Source organism: Cryptomeria japonica, chromosome 1 (assembly GCF_030272615.1).
Source record: "Cryptomeria japonica chromosome 1, Sugi_1.0, whole genome shotgun sequence".
Classification (NCBI taxonomy): domain Eukaryota; kingdom Viridiplantae; phylum Streptophyta; class Pinopsida; order Cupressales; family Cupressaceae; genus Cryptomeria; species Cryptomeria japonica.
The window spans coordinates 639507153-639527901 of NC_081405.1; the positions used below are offsets into that span (position 1 = coordinate 639507153).

The window sequence follows — 20749 nt, forward strand, 5'->3', positions numbered from 1 at the left end:
GCTATTTATAATAGTCTTTCATGTACTATGAAAGTATATGAAATTAAGTATGACTGTCATATATATTGCAGTCTATATTAATATTACTACTAAATTCTACATAAGAACATTACTAGGCTTCATATATTAAGCATACATGTTAAGCACATCCCCATGCACCACCAAGAACAAGGATGTTACTGCCTGTAACTTAGTAACAGTTCTGATCTGATCTGATCTGATTGATGGTGATGTCACTGGATGCTTTGATTCCTTTTCTTTATATCTCTCAATGTGAGGTAGAGGTCACACCTCTTCATCATGTATGCCCTTCGGCAACAGACATGCCCTTTCACCATTAGCACCCTTTGGAAGAGTGCAACTCTTCATTATTTCTGCCCTTTGAAAGGGACACAACCTTTCACAATCAGATCTGCACTTCTTATTTAAATCAGATCTTCACTTCTGATTCCCAAATTATCCCCCTTCAAATGAGTTATCTTCTCCCTTTTATACCTCACATTTGGGGGAGTCACAACTTATCATTTCATACCTTTTGACCATTCATTAACTTTAATCAAATTTTAATTATATTTAATTATATTCTTTTATATTCTAATTTAATTTTAATTTTTATTCTTCTATATTTCAATTTTATTATTATTATTTATTATTAAAGTCTATTTCAAACTAGGGACATTACATAGCATCCAAGAAACTCATGCATAGATCCAAGAATGAAGCAAAAGCATTGACATTCATCCTAGGCCTCCAATTGTTACTATCATGCATGAACAATTTAGTCATCAACGAGGGGGACTCATGGCAATCATCCTTTGCATCTAGAAAAGATAGTCAGCAAATTGAAAGATAAACATCTTGGGCAGTCCTAGGCTCTTTCAAACTTTTTTCAATCCAGCGTTGCTGCCATGAAGGCAACAAGGTGGCAGACTTCCTACTGAATCAAGGAATTGATAGTGAGGAAGATATAATTATTGGTAATGATGTTAATTTCTGGCAGGGCTTTGCTAGTACACGGAATGAAATTCCCCCTTTCCAAGAATAATTTAAAGATCTCGTCATTAATGACTTTGAATGGCATCTTAGGCTTTCTCAAGTTGCGGCATGAATATTGAATAGCTATATCATATGGTGCTTGGGGTTCCAAAGCCTTTTCTTGCTATCGTGCAGGTGCCCTCCCTCATACTGTCCATTTGGATGCTTTGCCTTTGGTCTTAAAGACAGGAAGCCTCATATCTGCCTAACTGAGGATATTCAATAGATAAATTTTTGTGGGGGCATTTGTAAGGTGAGGATGAAGAATATCTTTTTCTTTCTGGGTGGAGATAGTTGAGATGCCATAAAAGAAATTTGGGAGTGGAATTTTGTTTAAGGAGCCAAATGCCACCATGTGAGTTTTCAGATCTGATTAATGTTTGTCTTTTAAAATCTTTGAAATCATGAAGGACAAGGAAATGGCAAAGGCCCTAGGGCAGTATTACATATGGGAGAAGTATTGTGGAGATTTGGATTTTACAAATGATGATGCAGTGCCTGTTTCTAGGGTTTCTCTGCCCATAACTAGAAAAGAATTGTTGGCCTGGCTTCCATTGGCACCCTCTGGTAGGTGGAGAAGTATCTGCAAGCATCAGTCTAGGAGGTGGCAATCCTACAAGAGTTTCATGCTTGGGAAGGATGGTCACTATGCCCCAAAAATGGATGTTATGGAGCTGTATGCCCCGTACAAAAAGTCCCCAAATCTGGAACACTTCAATGTAGGGTTATCGAATTCCTGCTGCATCATGCTGGGTTGGTCAAAGACCCTAATGGCTAATTTGTTTCCAAGGTAATCAAGCTCGAAGATGATGTCTAGCTTTCGTGTGTGTGTGTATAACATATGGAAAATCTCAGTAGATAAATATAGATACTACATAGCTGATTCGGCTTGCTCTGTCCACCTTTTTGTAATACTCTCAGGCTGAATGCTGTGATGAAGATACACTCCCCTGTTCATAGAGGCAGACAGTGAATGTAAAACTTTTTTTGGATATATATATATATAATATGAGAGGGTCCGCACCCCTCACATGACTGATCAAAAAATAATAGTAGAATAACATCATATTATTAAGGAGAATAAAAACAGTAATTATTACATTAGGAATAATTAACATTATTATTAAAGCTCTAATTAAATGGCCTACTATTACCAAATTCTAAATAACTACGCATAACATCTTGTACTTAGGAAACAATGAAGGGAGTCCAAAATTCCATATTTTTTATCTTATAGATTCCTTGAAGAATTGGAATAAAAACTATTTACAGAGTTGTATCTAGATACGTTGTACTATGTTTACCTGTGAAAATCTCAATCTTACAGTGATGTTTTTCGTTTGTTGTTTTTCCTTTACAATTAGAATCTGTGCACTAAAGTGCAATCATGTCATTCTCTCATATGTATTTAGTTGCTTAGTTTCTTCTTTTCTTCTGTGCTGTCACTTTTAGATGCATACTAATTTTATTTGTTGCATTAATGCTGATATTAAATAGAATATTCTTTGATTGACACTCTTTGTCCTGGATAATTTGATTTGATCATGATATATTATGTTAATCATTGATCATTACTCATGTTGTTTACTAATAAACATAATCAGCAGGATGATTTGATCATAATCTATTATGTTAACGATTGATCATTACTAATGTCATTTACTAATAAATATAATCAGAAAAATATGTCATATTTTTGGCATGCATTTGATGACTTTGTGCATGAGTTAATGTCTTGAGTAATCATGAATGCATATAGAGATTGGGTATCACTTACTAACATTTGACATCAAATTGATGAGTTAATTGCTGAAGTAGGGAAGAGGTATCTGGAATCGATTCTTATATTTATCCTTCACTCTACCTGCAAATCTCATTACTTTAGTTTCTCAATTGTCAACCTGTATCTTCTAAAATGTGTTTGGATAAGGGAGGAAGTCATCTTTGACTTTTCTTGACCAAATAAAGTTGGTGAACTCATTATTACTGTATCCTAGTAACTCAAGTTCAGTGTTTCTGGAAAGAGCATTTCTCTTCTGTTGAAATGGATAGATGCATTCTCATGAAGCGGCATGTTCTTTCTTAAATTGCAGAAGAGTTGTGCGCCCATGGCTTGGGATGAAGATGCTTGATCTGAATGAACTCATTGTTTCTCAACTTAAAGAGAGAGACCCATCATTTCCTGATGTAGTCGAAGGTGTTCTTGTGCCACAGGTGAAATCTGTTGGCTTAAACTTTTTTTTAATGATTATTTAGCTAATGTTGTAATGAAGTGTTGATGATCACATCATTTAAGCTATTGTGGATATTTTGAAAGACGGGCCACAAATAGATACGAGTACATGTAAGCATAAGAGCAAGAGATGGTAGCTTATGGTTTCCTTGTGTTTTGTTGTTTTTGGTCCAATGGATAAATAAATCAAACTAGCATGCCTACTTGGCATATGGAAACCCTTTCATGGGATCAAAGGACTTTTCTATGACATAAACTGATTACACTTTAGTTAGTCTATAGTTTTTTTTTCTATATTGTTCAAAGCTAGGGAGGTCGCAATTGAGGGACCTCATCCTCATCCCTGAAGGGCATTGAACATAGTATATTAGGTGCCCAAATTTTAAAATTCAGCAACTTACCATTACACTGTGTGCCAGTCTATAGTTAAAGCTAGATCTTTCCCCTTACTCTGTTTGTATGTTCATTTTATGCTTATACAATAGCAACTACATCTAAGAGTCAAAATATGTTTACATGTTTTATGCCCGTGCATTAACAGTTAGAACATCACAGGTTGTTCCGGGGTCTCCTGCTGATAGAGCTGGAATTCGTACTGGAGATGTTGTCATTCAATTTGACGGAAAACCAATTAAAAGTGTAAAGCAGGTAATCTCAATCTGTTGTATTTGTTTATGCAATCAATAGCACAATAACAGAAGAGCTTGATGATTTCTAATTAGTTGTGCATAAATGGAGTGCACCAGATTGTTGAGATGCTGGGGGACAATGTTGGTGTAGCTTTCAAGATAGTGGTTAAGCGAGCAAGCAATCTGCAAGTTACTTTGACTATAGTGCCCGAGGAAATAAGCCCAAATTTTTAACTCGTAGAATGGATAATATGGATCATTCTCCATATAGAATCAATATCTCATATTACACACCTTTTGGGCTCAATATAAACTTAGAAGGCATTGTTTATTTCCATTAGTCCTAAGGTTGCGATGTGTTTGCAGATCTACCTATTTTGATTGGTGTCATTGTAAAGTCCAACACTTTCCATGTGTTCAAAGCCCTATGATATCTTTTGACATCTAGAAAAAATATAAACAAACTATATATATGGGTTCTAGAAATTGTGGGAACATTATCGTTGACATACGCTAGTGAATGCACCGATGCATATGAATTATGTACACAGTGCTTGTGTTTTTACACTAGATGTTCCCAATGCGAAATGGCTTAAATACCATTTAGTTTATCATTTGGATGCTATGTCATTAGTAGGTGGCTGTAGTGATGATGCTTCCAAAAGTAGGTTGTTCTCGTTGCTGGTTTATAACATGCTCTGATTTAGACAGATAAATACTTTTTTCCCCTTTTTTGGTAAACGTTTTATATAGCTGTCATTTTTTCAAGCAACTGTACAATGAGGTGAACTAGAGTCGCAAGTGTTAACACAAACCCAATACCTTTAACTTGCCACGAGACCATACCTGCCAAGATAGTATGTATATAATTTGTGAGAGATCTGCTATGGATGTTTTGATAGTTGCCCAAAGGAATATAAGTGCATATATCCGTATCATATATAACAGGTTGCATGGTGTGGTTATTTTAGTTGTCAGAACAATAAAGGTTTATCACTTAACTAGAACTGAAAAGCCATCAGTGAAAATGGAAAATTAATCTTTTATAACTAATTTTAGTCCATTAAATTAGTCAATTTGTCTCACAGTTGGAATATATAGTAACCATTTAATTATCAATGACCATGAGATTTGATCTTCCATTAAAGGTATATTAATACCTCATCTTGACTTCACAAATGTGGTGTCTAGTATTGCTTACATACTTACTTTTGTTACTTAAGCAGAGCTGCATCAGATACCAACAATTTGGCTATAAATTTATAATGTATTCAATTTGTTATTGTATATAATGCACCAACAAATTACTCCCAACTCATTTCCAATTGGAAGGTTAATAATACCCAACAACTTACTGACAATAAAAAGCATTAGTAGAGAATTTTCGGAGAAAATACATAAGAAACTGAAGGTTGACACGTAGGTCTAGCAGGAATTACACTGCACAACTCGGTACACACAAGTGCAAACTGTTGAAGTCGTTGGCTTTATGAGAAATTTGAAGTGACGAGGCATTAACTGAAGAATTCTCCCAATATTAAAAAAAAATACAAAAGGAAAGTAACTTTAGGTATAAAGGTAATGACACCCAAATATGCTCCAAGCTATGGATACCAAAACATGAGATTGCGAAGTGGTCCCACAAACCAAAGTCAAAGAGGAGCATGATGAGGCAAAAATGTAAGGTGTATTAATTAGAACATTCACATAATAGATGCATAAATATTAATAAAAATTAGAAGCATTAAATTTGACATGTTTGTGACATTTAGGTGAAAAGCGAAAAAAAATATTTTATTTATTTTTTCGGAAGCTTAATATTAAAATTGAAACCTTAATTTTAATTAACCCTTAACCTAGTTAATTTAATCTTAACCTTAACCTTGGACTAATTTAATCCTAACACTAACAACAATTAAAAGATGGTATATATTATCTAATTTTGTTAATCTACATATTGCAATAAAATAATGTTATAAATTTTCTAGTCATTTTTTTTATTGCAAAATAATTTTTAAATCATTTTAGTTTTCAAATTTTTCGAAATTCATTTTTTATTTTACTTTGATAATATTATTAAATATAGCATATAAATATACAGTTTTCTAAACTGACAAAATATATTAAAATATAATATAATAGAATGAAAAGTATCTTATGAAATATAATTAAAATAAAATAAAAAATCAAAGACAAATTTCATGACAATATAATTAAAACTATTATTAATAATTGTTTATTTAGAAGTACAATTTTTTTAATATTTATTTTTCAAAACTTAATTTTGTCAAGTTTTATATTAAGAGGATAATAATCTAAACAATTATTTAATAAAAATTAAAAAATAAGACAATTCAAATATTAATATTATAAAACATATATATATATATATTATTACTCTCAAGGTATCTCTACGACCCAACCTGCCTTACCTTGGGCTTACTTACTGCCAAGTTGGGGCTAGGAAGGGGCAAGCTGAGACAAGACTAGTCCTCTAGTGATGTACAAAGCCGCCTGCAAGCCACGTGCATTGGGCGAATCGGAGCCTCGAAGTCGAACCCGAGACCAATGGGGAGCAAATCCACGGCCCAAGCCAACTCTGCTACTCATTCAGCCTATATACCAATCATATATTATATTTGAATAGTATTATTATATTATTGTTTTGTTATAGCTAATGTCATCTTATTTTTTTCTATTAAATATAAGTAAAACGCATTATAAAAGGAGGATAATTTCACCTATCCACAGTGATCATCAATTAGCATCCAAAAAGGACCAGAATACTCAGCATATACTACCAACATTTGTCGCTATAGTACTACAAAAATGATAGCTCTCAATAACCAGATCGAAAAGTATATACCAAAAAGATACACCATATGATATGCCAAATCATAAAACAACTAATTATATGTAATCTCTCCATCAAGAGAGTTGGTATCTCCCACTCTCTTAATCCATGTTGTCCATCCCTAAGGCCCTTCTCTCTACAACAAATCCTTCCCCAATAAAATAGGGTCAATATATGGGTGCATAACTAGTTCAGCTATTGGAATAGTTTGATCATGAGATTGTGCCTCCATTGTCCTTCGGTGGTTGAGTTCTCTGACGAAATGTTCCATTCCAATTTCGAACGGGGTTTTTTTCTTAGTGCTTCTGGTCCAAGAAAACCCATGTGAGATCTCCTGGCAAGATACCCTGACAAATCCATCTTGAAGTAGCCTCTTGAATTTCCTCTTGGCAAGTCGCATGGCTACTATAACCTGCATGTTAATATCATAAATAATGAGTCTCCTGAGAGACTCAATAAGGAATATGTCTCTACCATTGACCATATTATCATTTCTGAATTTCCAAATTAAACACGTTAATTCAATAGAAAAAATAGACCAAAAAATATTAAGATCTTTCTTAATGTCATGGACATAACCAAAAATAATCTCAGGAATAAAGATATTAATGCCAATGTTAAGCTCGAAGATGTTCACTTCTCTAGCAAAAAGGTAATCCAAAAAAATGTTCTCAACAATTTCGAGTAGTCTACAAGTGGAGCAAATTGAGGGTTCGCCACAGGGCAATTTGATAGGAAGCTTATGAAGGATAAGGTGCCAAAGGAAACATCTCTTCTTTGGCTCAACAAGTCTAATCCAACGAGAATCAAAAAGTTTTTGCCAAAAGGACTCACACTGGTTCAAATTCCAACATGTCATGACATGCAACAGGATGGAATCATCATAAGCAAGAAGTTATACACAAATTTATCTTTAGTATCTAGAAGTAGAGACCCATCAGGCCATTTAAAGGATAGAAACCTAAATCTATCAACAATAGATGGCTCGGGGAGAGAAAAGGGGGAGCAAGCATCTCTAAGAATAGTGTAGGTTTTACGATGGGAACTGGGAATATCATAGCTCTGTATCACTTCATCCCAACTTATGAGGCAATCATCCTTCATAATATCTAAGAAATTCACCAGGTCTTCTAAAGCCCACACCTTGGTTGAGCACCCTTGAAGTAGTGCCAAAGGCTTATCATTATGCTTGAGATTCCGCCAAATTGACCTCTCACCACAAACCTCCTTATTATCCCAAATGATGTCATTATGTGAGATAAACTTCCTTACCATATCCCACGCTTTCTAGATGGATTTGAAAATAGGAGAGCCCACAGGCTTAACTTCAAACTGCCCAGCATCAATATCATTGAGTGACAAACCTTTCCAATTAGGATTTATTCTAGGCATAGACTTAGTCATATTGTATCTGATCAAGACTTTCCATGGCTCACTCCCTTGTAAAGCCTTAAAAACCTATTTAGCCGCAAGAGGAATTCTCTGCCATTTTAAGTCCATAAGGCCAAGACCTCCTTTATTTTTGCTCATGATGCACCATTGCCATTTCACAACATGCCTCTTTTCCCCTCCTTTCCCATTAGACCAAAGGAAATCTCTGATTAGCTTTTGAATATATCCAAATTGATAACTATTAAAAAGCCAGGTTAATAAATATTGTAGGAGGACATAATTTTTTGACACACTTGAGCCCTTCCAACCAAGGTTAGGAAATGCCCATTCCACTTCCTCAACTTCTTATCTATTTTGCCCTTGATTCATTCCCACATTGCCTTTAAATCTAGCATAACAACAAAGGGAATTCCAAGATATCTAACCTGATTATTGCCCCCCCCCCCCCCCCCCCCCACTCAACTGTAAATAAAAAATATTTGTTGAACCATAGAGGAGGTTGAGATTCCCATCCCACCATTATAGATTTAGGGAGAGATATTTTGCTTCCGGAGGCTTCACAAAATAAGTTTAACACCATCAAGGCATCAATGTTCTCCTCATTAAATTCAGTAAGGATGGTTGTATCATCAGCAAATTGGATATTAGATAGGTCCTCCCCATTAGGCAGAGTGACTCCCTTCACCACAGGGAAGATACTATAATCTCTTAACAAATAAAAAATTGCATCTGCAACAATGACAAAGATAGTGGGTGCCAATGGGCAACCTTGTTTGATAGATCTAGAAAGGTCAAAGGCTTCTGACATGCAGCCATTGATTTCCACACAAGCCTTCGCATCTTTCATTAAAGTCCTAACCATCTGGCAAAAATAGCTAGGAAAGCCAATACTTTACATCATCATGATCACGAAACTCCATTCAATTTTTTCGTATGCTTTCTCAAAATCCAATAGAAGCATAGAAATATCTTGTTTAGATTCCTTCGCCCAATTCATTGCTTCCCAGTAAGTTAATAGATTTTCAAGGACATATCTACCCTTCACAAAACCTATTTGGGTGGGGTTAATCACTTTAGGCAAAATGTCTTCCAATCTCCTCACCAAGACCTTCGCCAATATTTTGTAGGGTACACTAAGCAATGTAATTGGTCTCCAGTTTTTCATCAAGGATTTATCACCCTCTTTAGGGATTAACTTGATAAGACCTTTGTTGATCTCTTCCCCTAGCGATCCTCTAGCAATGGCTTCTTTATACACTTGAAGGAGGTCCTCACCTATCCAATCTATACATTCTTTATAAAACTCCATAGGAATCACATCCGGTCCTTGTGCTTTATCATTGTTGAGTGCTAGGATGGCCTTGTTGACTTCTGCTAATGAGATCTCTATCAAGCATATCAGAATCTTCCTTATAAACTTTCTTAGGTATGATCCCCCTAACTTTATTCCTTAATCTAAGCTTATCCTCACCATTATCTTTAGAAGTGAACAATTGCTAATAAAAATGCTCGAAGGCCTTTAAAATCTCAACTTGACTAGAAATAGAAACCCCATTGTCCCATATACTGTCAATGCTCACTTTAGCCTCCTTATTTTTATGCAACTAGAAGAAATACTTAGAGCATGTATCTGCCATCTCCAACCAGTTGATCTAAGCTCTAGTTTTGGCTCCTTGTATTCTCACATTCTGGATTCTTTTAAGTGCTTCCTTGGCTTTCAATATGGGCCTCGAAGGCCTTTAAAATCTCAAGTTGACTAGAAATAGAAACCTCATTGTCTTGACATTGGTAGGACCATTTTGGATATCCTCCTCTGCTTTCAATAGCACAATATGGGCCTAAGACTCCATCTTACTAAAATCCTTTGCTCTCTTCTTGCCCACACTTTGAAAAAGAGCCTTCCAATTGTTGACACATTCATTCCACTTGACAATACAACTATCTTGCTTCACAATTTGAGTTTTGAACTGCCTAATAACGAGAATTGCTTGTTTAATCTATTCTTCCCTTAGCATAGTGTTAAGGGCAATTGCATTCTTCACAATACAAGATCTCGAGGGAGGGTCCTTATGCTAGACACCAATATGCATAGGATGGTGATCCGAAAGAGTGAAGGGGATGACTCTCATTGAACCCCCATCAAGATCTTTTTTGGCCCTCAAGAACTCCATATTGTAGTAAAATCTATCCAATCTGCAGTAGATCATCTTGTTTCCTTGCTAGGAGTTGCATCAAGCATACTTCATACCAGATGCCTTTAGAATCATTCTTTCCTCGTGCCAAGGGATTCGTAAGTTTGAGCTTACTCAGCATTCTATTCCAAAAGAACCTTTTGTCCCCTTTCCATTCAAATTTCTATCCACCACATTTATCCTAAGGGTTTTCTATCATATAAAATCCCCCCTATGATCCAAGGGATTTCTTCAATTTGGTAAATCCACTTCCAGAGTTCACTCCTTTCCTTATGATCATTGGGCGCATATATTGAACTAATCCCGAATTCAAGTTCTTCATATTTCAAAAAGACCTTGACCATCCTATTATAGGGTGAGCACCCCCACCGAGCAATAAACCTACTCCAGATATAACTTACTAAGATGGTTGTGTCACCTTTTCCTCTCTCATGCTTGGTGGTAAAGTATTCAATGTCCCTCCAAATGCATTTCAAGTTGATGTCTATGCAGAAATCAACAACTTTCAATTCCTAGAGCAGCAATATGTCAATGTCCTTTCTCATTCTTAAGAACCTTTCCACCACTTACTTCCTGTCTAAGGACTCTAGCCCCCTAATGTTCCATGAGCAAAGATTTAATTCTATCAGATACTCGGGAACAATTTCCATTGGGGCCCTGAAGTTGTTATAGCATTTGGGCAGCATTCCTTTCAGAGCCTTCTTCTCTTGATTAGAGATGGCAGAGCCACTGGGTCTTGATCTCCTCTTTCTTTTAAATTCAAAAGTTTGATCAGCCCCCAAGAAAGGTGTGGATTATTTTTCACTCTTTTTCACTTTCTTTTTCCTCTTAGCCCTTCCAATCCCAAAGTTTGTCATTGCTTCATCAACAAAATCCTTATTCGGATCTCCCTTAAAGGAACTATGGCCCATTTGATAGATTTATCATCATCATCTCCATCCTTACTAGATTTCTTAGCCTCCATAATCCCTAGAATTTCATCATCGGTTCTAGATTCAGTGACCTTGCTAGGCCCTCCAAATTCTTTGCTAAATCTCAGGCTAAATCTAAAGGGGGGAGTGCTAAATGAGGGGTAGCCCTTATCAGTTTTAGAGTTACTTCCTACAGCTTCATCTACCCTCCCAACAAAATTTGAAGTATAATTTGTGGCATCCATCAATTTGACAGATCCATTAACCGCAGTGTCATCAGAATCCATGGCCTCTTGAACCCCTTCAGACTTCATCTATTCACCAACAATATCTGGAGATAGACTCTCAAGGGGGCTGTTTTTACCACCTGTGGGGGGATTCAAGGGAGCCTAGGATGATATCATGTTCTCATTATGTCTACAACTATTATGTTTCTACTTATCAACATCCAACAAGTTTTGAATCCTTGCTTTGGTATCTGTCAATTTTTTAACTTCCTCAGGATACGTTGTTGGGCGTTTCAAGTTCTATGCACAAGAGGGGGTCCTCCTTCCCCATAGGGTGTCACATTGGGAACATTTGGCTTGCTAGGGGTCTAATCCGTAACAGGAGCACAGTTAGAGGCTCTAATTTTAGCATTGATAGAGTCCAATTTACCACTAAGGGAATCAATTGGGTTGGGCAGATAAGGAACATCTCTAGGGCCCGGGCAACAAGCAACAAAGGTAAGCTGGTTGTTGTTGCAAGCCGACATCTTAGAGTTAGGGTTAGCAATCACATTAGTGACCTGAGAGTTGCAAGGAGGCGGTGGTCTAGGCAAAGCGTTTCTGGAGCAATCACTAGAGCTAGGTAAAGCATCAAAAGTCTCGGCCAAAGGCACATTGGGGGCCAACTCAACTTGATTTCCAACTGCAGAATCAAGAATTTTAGGATTATTAGAGGCAACACCCTTTGTATTAGGGTTATTGTCTTTACTTTTCTTTTTAATTAAGGAGCATTTTTTCCTAACATGACCCTCCCTTCTGCACAAAAAGAAAGCATTAATTCCCCACAAGAATTCAATGGGACAAACAATGGTTTCACCTTTCAACTCTAACTTTAGATCACTTGGTATATCCTTCCCCTGATTGATAGAGACAAGTAGACGAGCATCCATATGCGGCAAAAGGGACGTCATCTCATCCATTCGCATCACATTCCCTATAGGCTCGAGGACAAAAGGTATAGTGTTCCAAATAAAAGGGGAATTTTGTGAATATTAATCCACCTAGGGCTTGAAAGAGCCAAAATTTCATTCAAATTAGAATTTGGTTCCCAGCTAATAGACTTAAAGCAACCAGTTCCAATACTCCAGTATTGTTTTTTTATAACCTCTTTTTGTCTACTACGGTTTTTAAAGAAAAATTAAGAAAAGCCCATTTTGAATCATTCAGCAGAAGGAATAGGCAAACCCTAGTTTTTTCCCCCAAGTGTTTTGCAACCACAAGTTCATATAGTTTCTGGATGGGATTTTATTAATGTCCATGGTGGCAAGAAAAACTGCAATATTCTTTAACCTATTTTTTTCATTGTTAATAGCTACAGCCATTTGATCATTAGTAAAGACAACTAGTGCAGGATCAAAGAAATCCTTACCTCTTCGTCCACCATCTGATCCTTCTTCAACCTACGATACCTTGCAAACAATCTCACACCCTCGACCAACCATTGAGAGTCCAACATCGGTTTCTTAAAAGATTTCTCGCCTCATTCTCCAACCTCCACACTAGGGTTCACATTGTGGTTGGGCGGCTTACTACCCATAAAACCTTTTCAGCCTGGCTAGCCCGCATTAAACATAAGGACTATTAAAGTTTAGATCAGATTGAAAGCAATTAACAAAATCAACATAATCATTTCTGAATCAGATCAAGTACACTGAGAACACAAGAATGTCTTGGGAAAACCTTCCTCTTGAAGGTGAAAAACCCAACAACTAGTCTCAGATTATATTAGATAATAATCACTGTATATCTTTACAGATTTGCTTCAACACTTGAAGCAGTATGAACAACAGTTCATGAATCCAAACTAGGGCATCAAACTGATGTACGCAACAATGTAACCAACTTAACTAAAATATTCTTGAATGGAGATGATTCGCTAATTAGGGAAGACAATTCATTGAACATGAAGACCATTCGTTGCTTATGGAGATAAGTTGTTGATCTTGAAAGTGATTCGTTGTCTTAGAGATGGTGCACTGCCTTTGGAAATGGATTCATTGATCATATAATTGGTTCGTTGCCTTAGGAATGTATTTGTTGATCAAGAGAATGAATTCGTTGCTCTGTTGAAGGTGATTGAATGTTGGATGCTTGAGTGAATGAATATGTAATGAATCCCAATTACATCTCCTTTATATATGTGAGAGGCACCCATTCAAGTTGGGTCGGCCTCTTAGAATAAAAACAATAATTTACAATTGTAATCCTATATAGGGTCGGCCCTATAAGGCAATTACAATTAACATTTTAATTTGCACATTAATGTGACTAAGGTCGATCAGCCAATTAGTCACCCATAGGCCAGGTCAGCCCTAGAAGAAATCTAACCTACCTACAAACATCAACACTCCCTCTTAGCTAGGGAGGAGTCCTTCTCAATATCTGAGTCACATAGTGACATCCACCATGGCTAGTCCCAGAGGGTGGGTCCATCATGGCTACTCCCATGGATGAAAAACAAATAAACACAAGTGCCCATCACGGAATAGTGATGTCGTCATCTCATCATGACGTTCACCGTGGCTACTCTCAGAGGGTGAATAAACACAAGTGCTAAGTCATGGAGTCTCTCACATGAAATCCACTATAGCTACTCCCAGAGGGTGGATCCACCATGGCTACTCCCAAAGGGTGGAAACAAGGGCTTTCACCTCAGACTTCTCTTGCAGAGAAGAATGCATTAACAAGGGCTTGCACCTCAAACTTCTCTCACAGAGAAGAGTGCATTAACAAGGGCTTGCACCTCAAACTTCTCTCACAGAGAAGAATGCATTATAGTACATCTCAAGAAATCACTGATGTTGAGACTCCCTCTCAGCTAGGGATTCATTATCCACAACTCCAAGCTTGTCTTGAGAGTGCACAACCTTCACTCGGGCAAGAGGCTTGGTCGTTTGATCATTAGTGTTGATGTACCTCAACTGAATTGCATTCCTTTACACCATATAGTTCTATTTGATCTCCACATGCTCTGATACCATGTTAAAGTTTAAATAAGATTGAAAACAATTAACAAAATCAACACAATGAACACAGATAACACAAGAATACCCTGGGAAAACCTTCCTCTTGAAGGTGAAAAACCCAACAACTAATCTCAGGTGATATTAGATAATAATCAATGTATATCTTTATAGATTTGCTTCAACACTTGAAGTGATATGAACAACAACTCATGAATCCAAACTAGGGCATCAAACTGATGTATGCAGCAGTGTAACCAACTTATCTGAAATATGCTTGAATGGAGATGATTCGCTAATCAGGGAAGACAATTCACTGAACATGAAGACCATTCGTTGATCATGGAGACAAGTCATTGATCATAAAAGTGATTCGTTGTCTTAGAGATGGTGCATTGCCCTTGGAAATGGATTTGTTGATCAGATAATAGGTTCACTGCCTTAGGAATGTATTCGCTGATCAGGAGAAGGAATTCGTTGCTCTATTGAAGGTGATTGAATGTTGAATGCTTGAGTGAATGAATATGTAATGAATCCCAATTACATCTCCTTTACATATGTGAGAGGCACCCATTCAAGTTGGGTTGGCCTCTTAGAATAAAAATAATAATTTACAATTGTAATCCTATATAGGGTCGGCCCTATAAGGCAATTACAATTAACATTTTAATTTGCACATTAATGTGACTAAGACCGATAGGCCAATTAGTCACCCAAAGGCTAGGTCGGCCCTAGAAGGAATCCGACCTAGCTACAAACATCAACAAGGACATCGTCATGCAGAAGCCACCAAGGAGGTTGTTCTCTGCCTGTGTGAGACCAGGGCTCGCATGAGCGAAACAACCTCTTTTGAATCTCTCGCTCTTTGGTCTTGCACAGCTAATGTCATCTTATCATTATATTATAACAATTAATAATCTAATAATAGAGTAGAAATAATGTAATGGATTTTACATTGTCCTAATTAAAAACATATAATTTTCAAATATATCAAAATTGGACAATTTTTTCTTCCCCCTCCATTTATGATATTTGTTGTTTATTGTTACGATTAAAAGAAAAAAAATTAAATCATAAAACCATACTATATGGGTAGAAGTAGAACAATTTTAATCTTTAATAAAGATAAGAATTTCATCTAATTATTTGAGTAAATAAATTATTTTTTGAGGTTGCCTAATATTATGAGAATAATTAAATAAAATATTGAGAATTAAAATGTAAAAAATTAAGTACGATAATGTTTAGTAACATTGTATTTATATTATTCATTAAATCATATTAAATTAAATTGTAGTGTATTGTATTATTTCAATATTAATATTTATAATATTATATTATATATTTTATATTGTATTATACTTGTAATATAATATATATAGATTTAGATGCAATTTATTTTGTAGATCTAATATCTAATATAGTATTTGTGGTTGAGAATACTAATATTTTTTAAAAAAAGCAATTTGAATTGTCAATTTTTTGTGTTATGATCTTTCTTAGTGATTAAGAATACTTTTGTCCATATATTTTTTTTGTTACAAAATGTGTATTTTCTTGAAAAATATTATGATATTAGTATAATTATTGTATTACATAATATTGTATTTCTCATTATAATTTTTATATTATATTATGTTTAAATTATTTAGTAAATTGACTTATATTGTATTACTATTTCATTTCAACCCACACTAAATTGAATTTTATATTATATTCATATTCTATTAATATTTATAAAGTTATATTATATTATATTATATATTCTATTGTATTATATTTATTATATAATATTATAGTTATATTGTTATATTATATTTCTATTATTTTATAATAATATTATATTTTGTTATATTGAATATTATCTATATAATTTTATATTATTTAATTTTTCTAAAAAAGAAATTAGATAGAATCAATATGCAATTTGATAATCTAATATTATAATAAGAATATTATTTTAACTATATATAATTTCTTTTATAATTTTATTTTTTATAACCCACACTCGAAGCTAAGCATGAATAACTATACAAAATTTCATGCTATTCCTATCTAGGAACAAAAGAGCATCAATAATTCTTATCTGGGGTTGGAAAACCAGAAGCGGGACCTCACTTTTTGCCCTTGCCCTTGACCATTAGTATCCACGAATACACAGTCCCCATGAGGAGGGAGGGGTTGCTTGGCTGCTTAGTTGGCCTCCGTCTGAAGCTCACTAGGGCCTGCTCTATCAAGCCTCTTCTTCATCTGTCACTGTGGAATTTCCACCACCTCATCCCCCTCTCTAGCTTCTACCATTCCTGGAGACCACAGAACACAGAACATACCCTTCAGCGAGCATGCAGTCTTTCCACCAATATCCACCTGGGGTTGCCTTTTGTCCAAGCCACATTTGCAGAAATTCAATATTTCTTGCAATGTTGGGCTTCCTCTCCTCAAATGTCGCCTGATCCATCACAATAAGAATGGGCCTTTTAGGAACCAGGTTATCGCTATCTCCAGAGTCACTCGAACCAACCTAACTACATAATCCTCTAGGTAAGGGGTCGTCAACTCTCCATCCACATTATCCATTGCAAGATTCAGGTCGCCCAGGATTTCTTTGCAAAACAGAGCATGACGCGACAGGGTAGCCGAGAATTTAGGTGAACCCGTCACCAAAATGATGGAAATGAAAACCGCAAGGATGTCGGTGTTTACCCAATAACGGTGCTCATATTCAATGAATTCATCTCCCAGAACCTGCCTAATTGATCTATTAACCAAATCATCCTCCGACTCAAGGATTTTCGCCCATCTCTTATCCTTAATGGGGCCAAGGAAAGACATTTGCCTCTTCTCAGAGAGAAATCGCAATGTGGACTCCATAGCGCTGAAACTATGAATGTAGAGCTCAACTCAAGTTATCCGGAAGCTTCTCAAGCACGTCAGCTATAAAGGCTTCACAATTTGTAATGAATCATCACTTCAATACAATGATGGGCGCGATATATTCGACAAGCTCACACGTAGCTTTATTTTAATCTTGCCATATTTAAGAAGGCTCGTGCCAACATAAAGATTAGGGAGATTAACGATGATCCCTAAATCCATCTGCATTGGGAAATGATTTCCAAGTACACCGAAATAAATACCTTCTAATCTCTAATTCCGAGTGGAGACATCAGAACTTCTGATGGTCTCTTTGAAAGCTTTAGAAGCGATATTGGGGTCAAGTAAGGGTGTCTGTTATCTTCTACATTGTTTGGTTTATACATTGACAAGTTGGAAGAGTGGTTAAACTCTCAGGATGGTGATGGTGTTCGTTTGGGTGAATTTGTGATAAAACTTTTGCTTTATGCAAATGACCTCATTCTTATTGCTAAAACAACTCTTGGTTTGCAAGAGCATTTGTATGCTTTGGACCACTTTTGCAGAACGGTCCGGATGCAAGTCAATATCAGCAAGACAAAAATCATGGTTTTTTCTAATAAGAAGAAACGAAACCAGTATAAATTTTACTTTGAAGGCAGTATTCTTGAAGAAGATTCAAACTATAAATATCTTGGGATTGGCTTCAACAAAAATCTAAATTGGGATGGTTGCAGGAAGAAGAGAATCCTAGGTGGTTGGAAAGGTTGGTATGCTCTTCAGAACAGATGTAGAGAAGCGGAACTTCGGAATTGGAAGGCCTCTCAAACTCTTTTGGGGCTTTTAGTTCTTCCTGTTATTCTCTATGGTTGTGAATTATGGGCCAGCAACACTTCAGGTTCACAGTGGAAGCAGAGCGAGCAAATCCAAAAGCATTTGATAACAAGCAAGTTCAAGATTAAAAATACAGTTCCTTATGAAATCATGTTGAGTGAAACTGGGGTTGCTCCTATTGAAGCTATTGTTATGGTTCGTCTCATTAGTTATCTCAAAAGAATTGGGACAATGGAGGAAGGCAGATGGTCTAAAGCGGTTTTCAATGACACCTTGTGCAAAAGAAAGAAGACCTGGATGCAACAAAACATCAAATGGTTGAGTAAATGGAATATCTACCTAAATTCGTGCCCCACAAATAGTAAAGAGATAAAGGCTTTTGTTATGGATAAGTTTCACAAGTGGGCTTGGGGTAATGAGTTAGCAAGAAAGAAAAAATATTATATCACGAAGTTCAATTCTGCTTATGATCATCATCAAAAAGCTTATATAAGGGCTTATATTTCGTGGAAAGCTAAGTGTATTATTGCTCAATTAAGAACTAACTCTCATCAACTCCATAGTGAAATTGGTTGTTGGAAAAGACCAAAAGAAACTTGGGAGGAAAGAGTGTGTATTTTTTGCACATCTGGGAAAGTTGAAACCGAAAAACACTTCATTTTAGAGTGTGACGTCTTCAAAGATGTTAGGGACAAGTATAATAAATTATTGACTGAGGGATCTTGGTATGATCTTTTCAGCGAGGATTTTGTCGAGAGGTTGGGGCCACTTGTCAGTATTCTACATAGAAAGCGGGCAGATTTGCAGAAATCAGTTAGATCTTATGTGTTGTCTCATAGACTTTGTTAAGTCTCGTGGACATTAAAATAAATTTTGTTCTTTCTTTCATCATGAGTACTTAAGGCTCGTCCTCCATCCATTGTGGCTCAAGTTGAGGTGGCACCAACTCAAAGACATGTTCTACATCAGCACCCCGATTAGCGAGCTTGTCTGCCAAACCATTTGCTTCTCTATAAATGTGGTTGATAGTATAGTTTGGGATGGTATCAATAATTTTCAAGACACGGTTTAATAATCCTTTTAATTTCCAATTAGGAGTGTCTCTTGTTCTAATTGCATTGATAACGATTATTGACTCACCTTCAATATTCACATTAGAAATGCCCAAAAATCTACATATCAATAAACCTTCAATTAATCCATGAAATTCTACAAAATTATTTGTGGCTTAACCCAGGCAAATAGCTTTAGAGGCAATAACCTTGCATGCCCAATCAGGAATGATGCATCTTGCACCAGACATTCTTGGGTTACCCCAGGAGGCTCCATCAAAGTTGAGCTTATACCATCCTGATTTTGGGCCCTCCCAGACATAGTGTCTTCTAATCTAGCTTACCCTTGGAAGCATTTCCAAAGAAAGGAGGAACCCTGAGGTCCTATCAATTTTTCCTCATTTGATTGTCCCATTCTGAGAATTTGCAATCTTTTTTAACAAATTTTATATTTCTGTTGTTTACTACTTCAATAATGGTGCCTCAATTTGATGAGGACTATGTTTGGTTCTAATTCCTTATCTTTGAAAATACTTATATTTCTCTCTTTCTACAACTCCCATATCAGAATGGAGGGACTGCATATCCATAGGTTGCCAAACAAACTTTATTTTTTGATGATTGACCATCCTTTGAACCATTGCATAATGCCTGAAGGTATTGCAATTGACCATTCTAACTTATTGAGGAGCCATCTCCAACACAATTGAGCATATGGGCATGTGAGGAAGAGGTGATCATACCCTTATTCATCAAGTTTGCATAGAGCACACCTAGAAGGGCCTGAGAAACCAATTTTCTTAAAATGATCTACAATTAGATTTTTGCCTTGAATGGTTGCCCATGAGAAGGCACCAACTTTTGGCAAGCAATGCTTGTCCCAACATAGCATGTAAGGAATGTAATCTTTGTTTAGTAGAGCTTCTTTGTATACCATCTAAAATCCTGTATTGGCCATTCTTGGACTTGGCCCATATAACCCTGTCATCACCTTCCCGAAAGATCAAAGATCTGGCTTCTAGGATTTTCTTAAATTTCTCCCAGTCCGACTAATTCATATGCTCTGAGAAATATTTCCATCTCCACCCCAGAGATGATTGGGTGTCATCCAATATTACATAACATCTGATAGTTTTGCCCCAATTCTGTATGAAAAAATCCTTGAATGAGCAAGTTTCTTTTATAATTTTATATTTATAACTTCAAAACATTAAATATTTATAAGTTTAAGTGAATGTGTAGTATTTTTGAAACATTTTGGTTTTAAGAAAGTTTTAAAATTTGATAGGTAGAGCACTTTTTGAGCAAGTTGCTTTTAACAATTAGGCATATACTCTACTTAAACACTATTTGTATAAAATCTATTTTATATATTTGGACTAAAGCTTTTTGGTAACAAATATTTATATTGAACAAAGCCAATATGAAATTGATAATTCTTTCTAACATTACCTCCTTGAAATTCGATGATATTTTTCACTACAAAAATCATCTAATTAGTTATTAAAAAAATCGAATATTATAAGTCTATTAGA

The 20749-nt window shown here is 35.8% G+C and overlaps 2 protein-coding genes across 3 annotated transcripts in view; both read left to right on the plus strand.

Moving 5' to 3' along the window:
- Positions 1-4522, plus strand: part of LOC131042466 (putative protease Do-like 14) — a 256834-nt gene extending 252312 nt beyond the window's left edge. For both annotated transcript variants that reach the window (XM_057975758.2, XM_057975759.2), the window contains exons 9-11: positions 3129-3249; positions 3824-3916; positions 4015-4522. In XM_057975758.2, coding sequence (XP_057831741.2) covers positions 3129-3249; positions 3824-3916; positions 4015-4131 — 331 coding nt within the window. In that variant the 3' untranslated portion in view covers positions 4132-4522. The remainder of the gene's footprint in view (positions 1-3128; positions 3250-3823; positions 3917-4014) is intronic.
- A 13412-nt stretch (positions 4523-17934) lies between these two features.
- On the plus strand, positions 17935-19011 carry LOC131858220 (uncharacterized). Its single transcript, XM_059211387.1, has one exon. It carries the CDS (start codon positions 17935-17937, stop codon positions 19009-19011), a length of 1077 nt encoding a protein of 358 aa, XP_059067370.1.
- The last annotated feature ends 1738 nt before the right edge of the window (positions 19012-20749 follow it).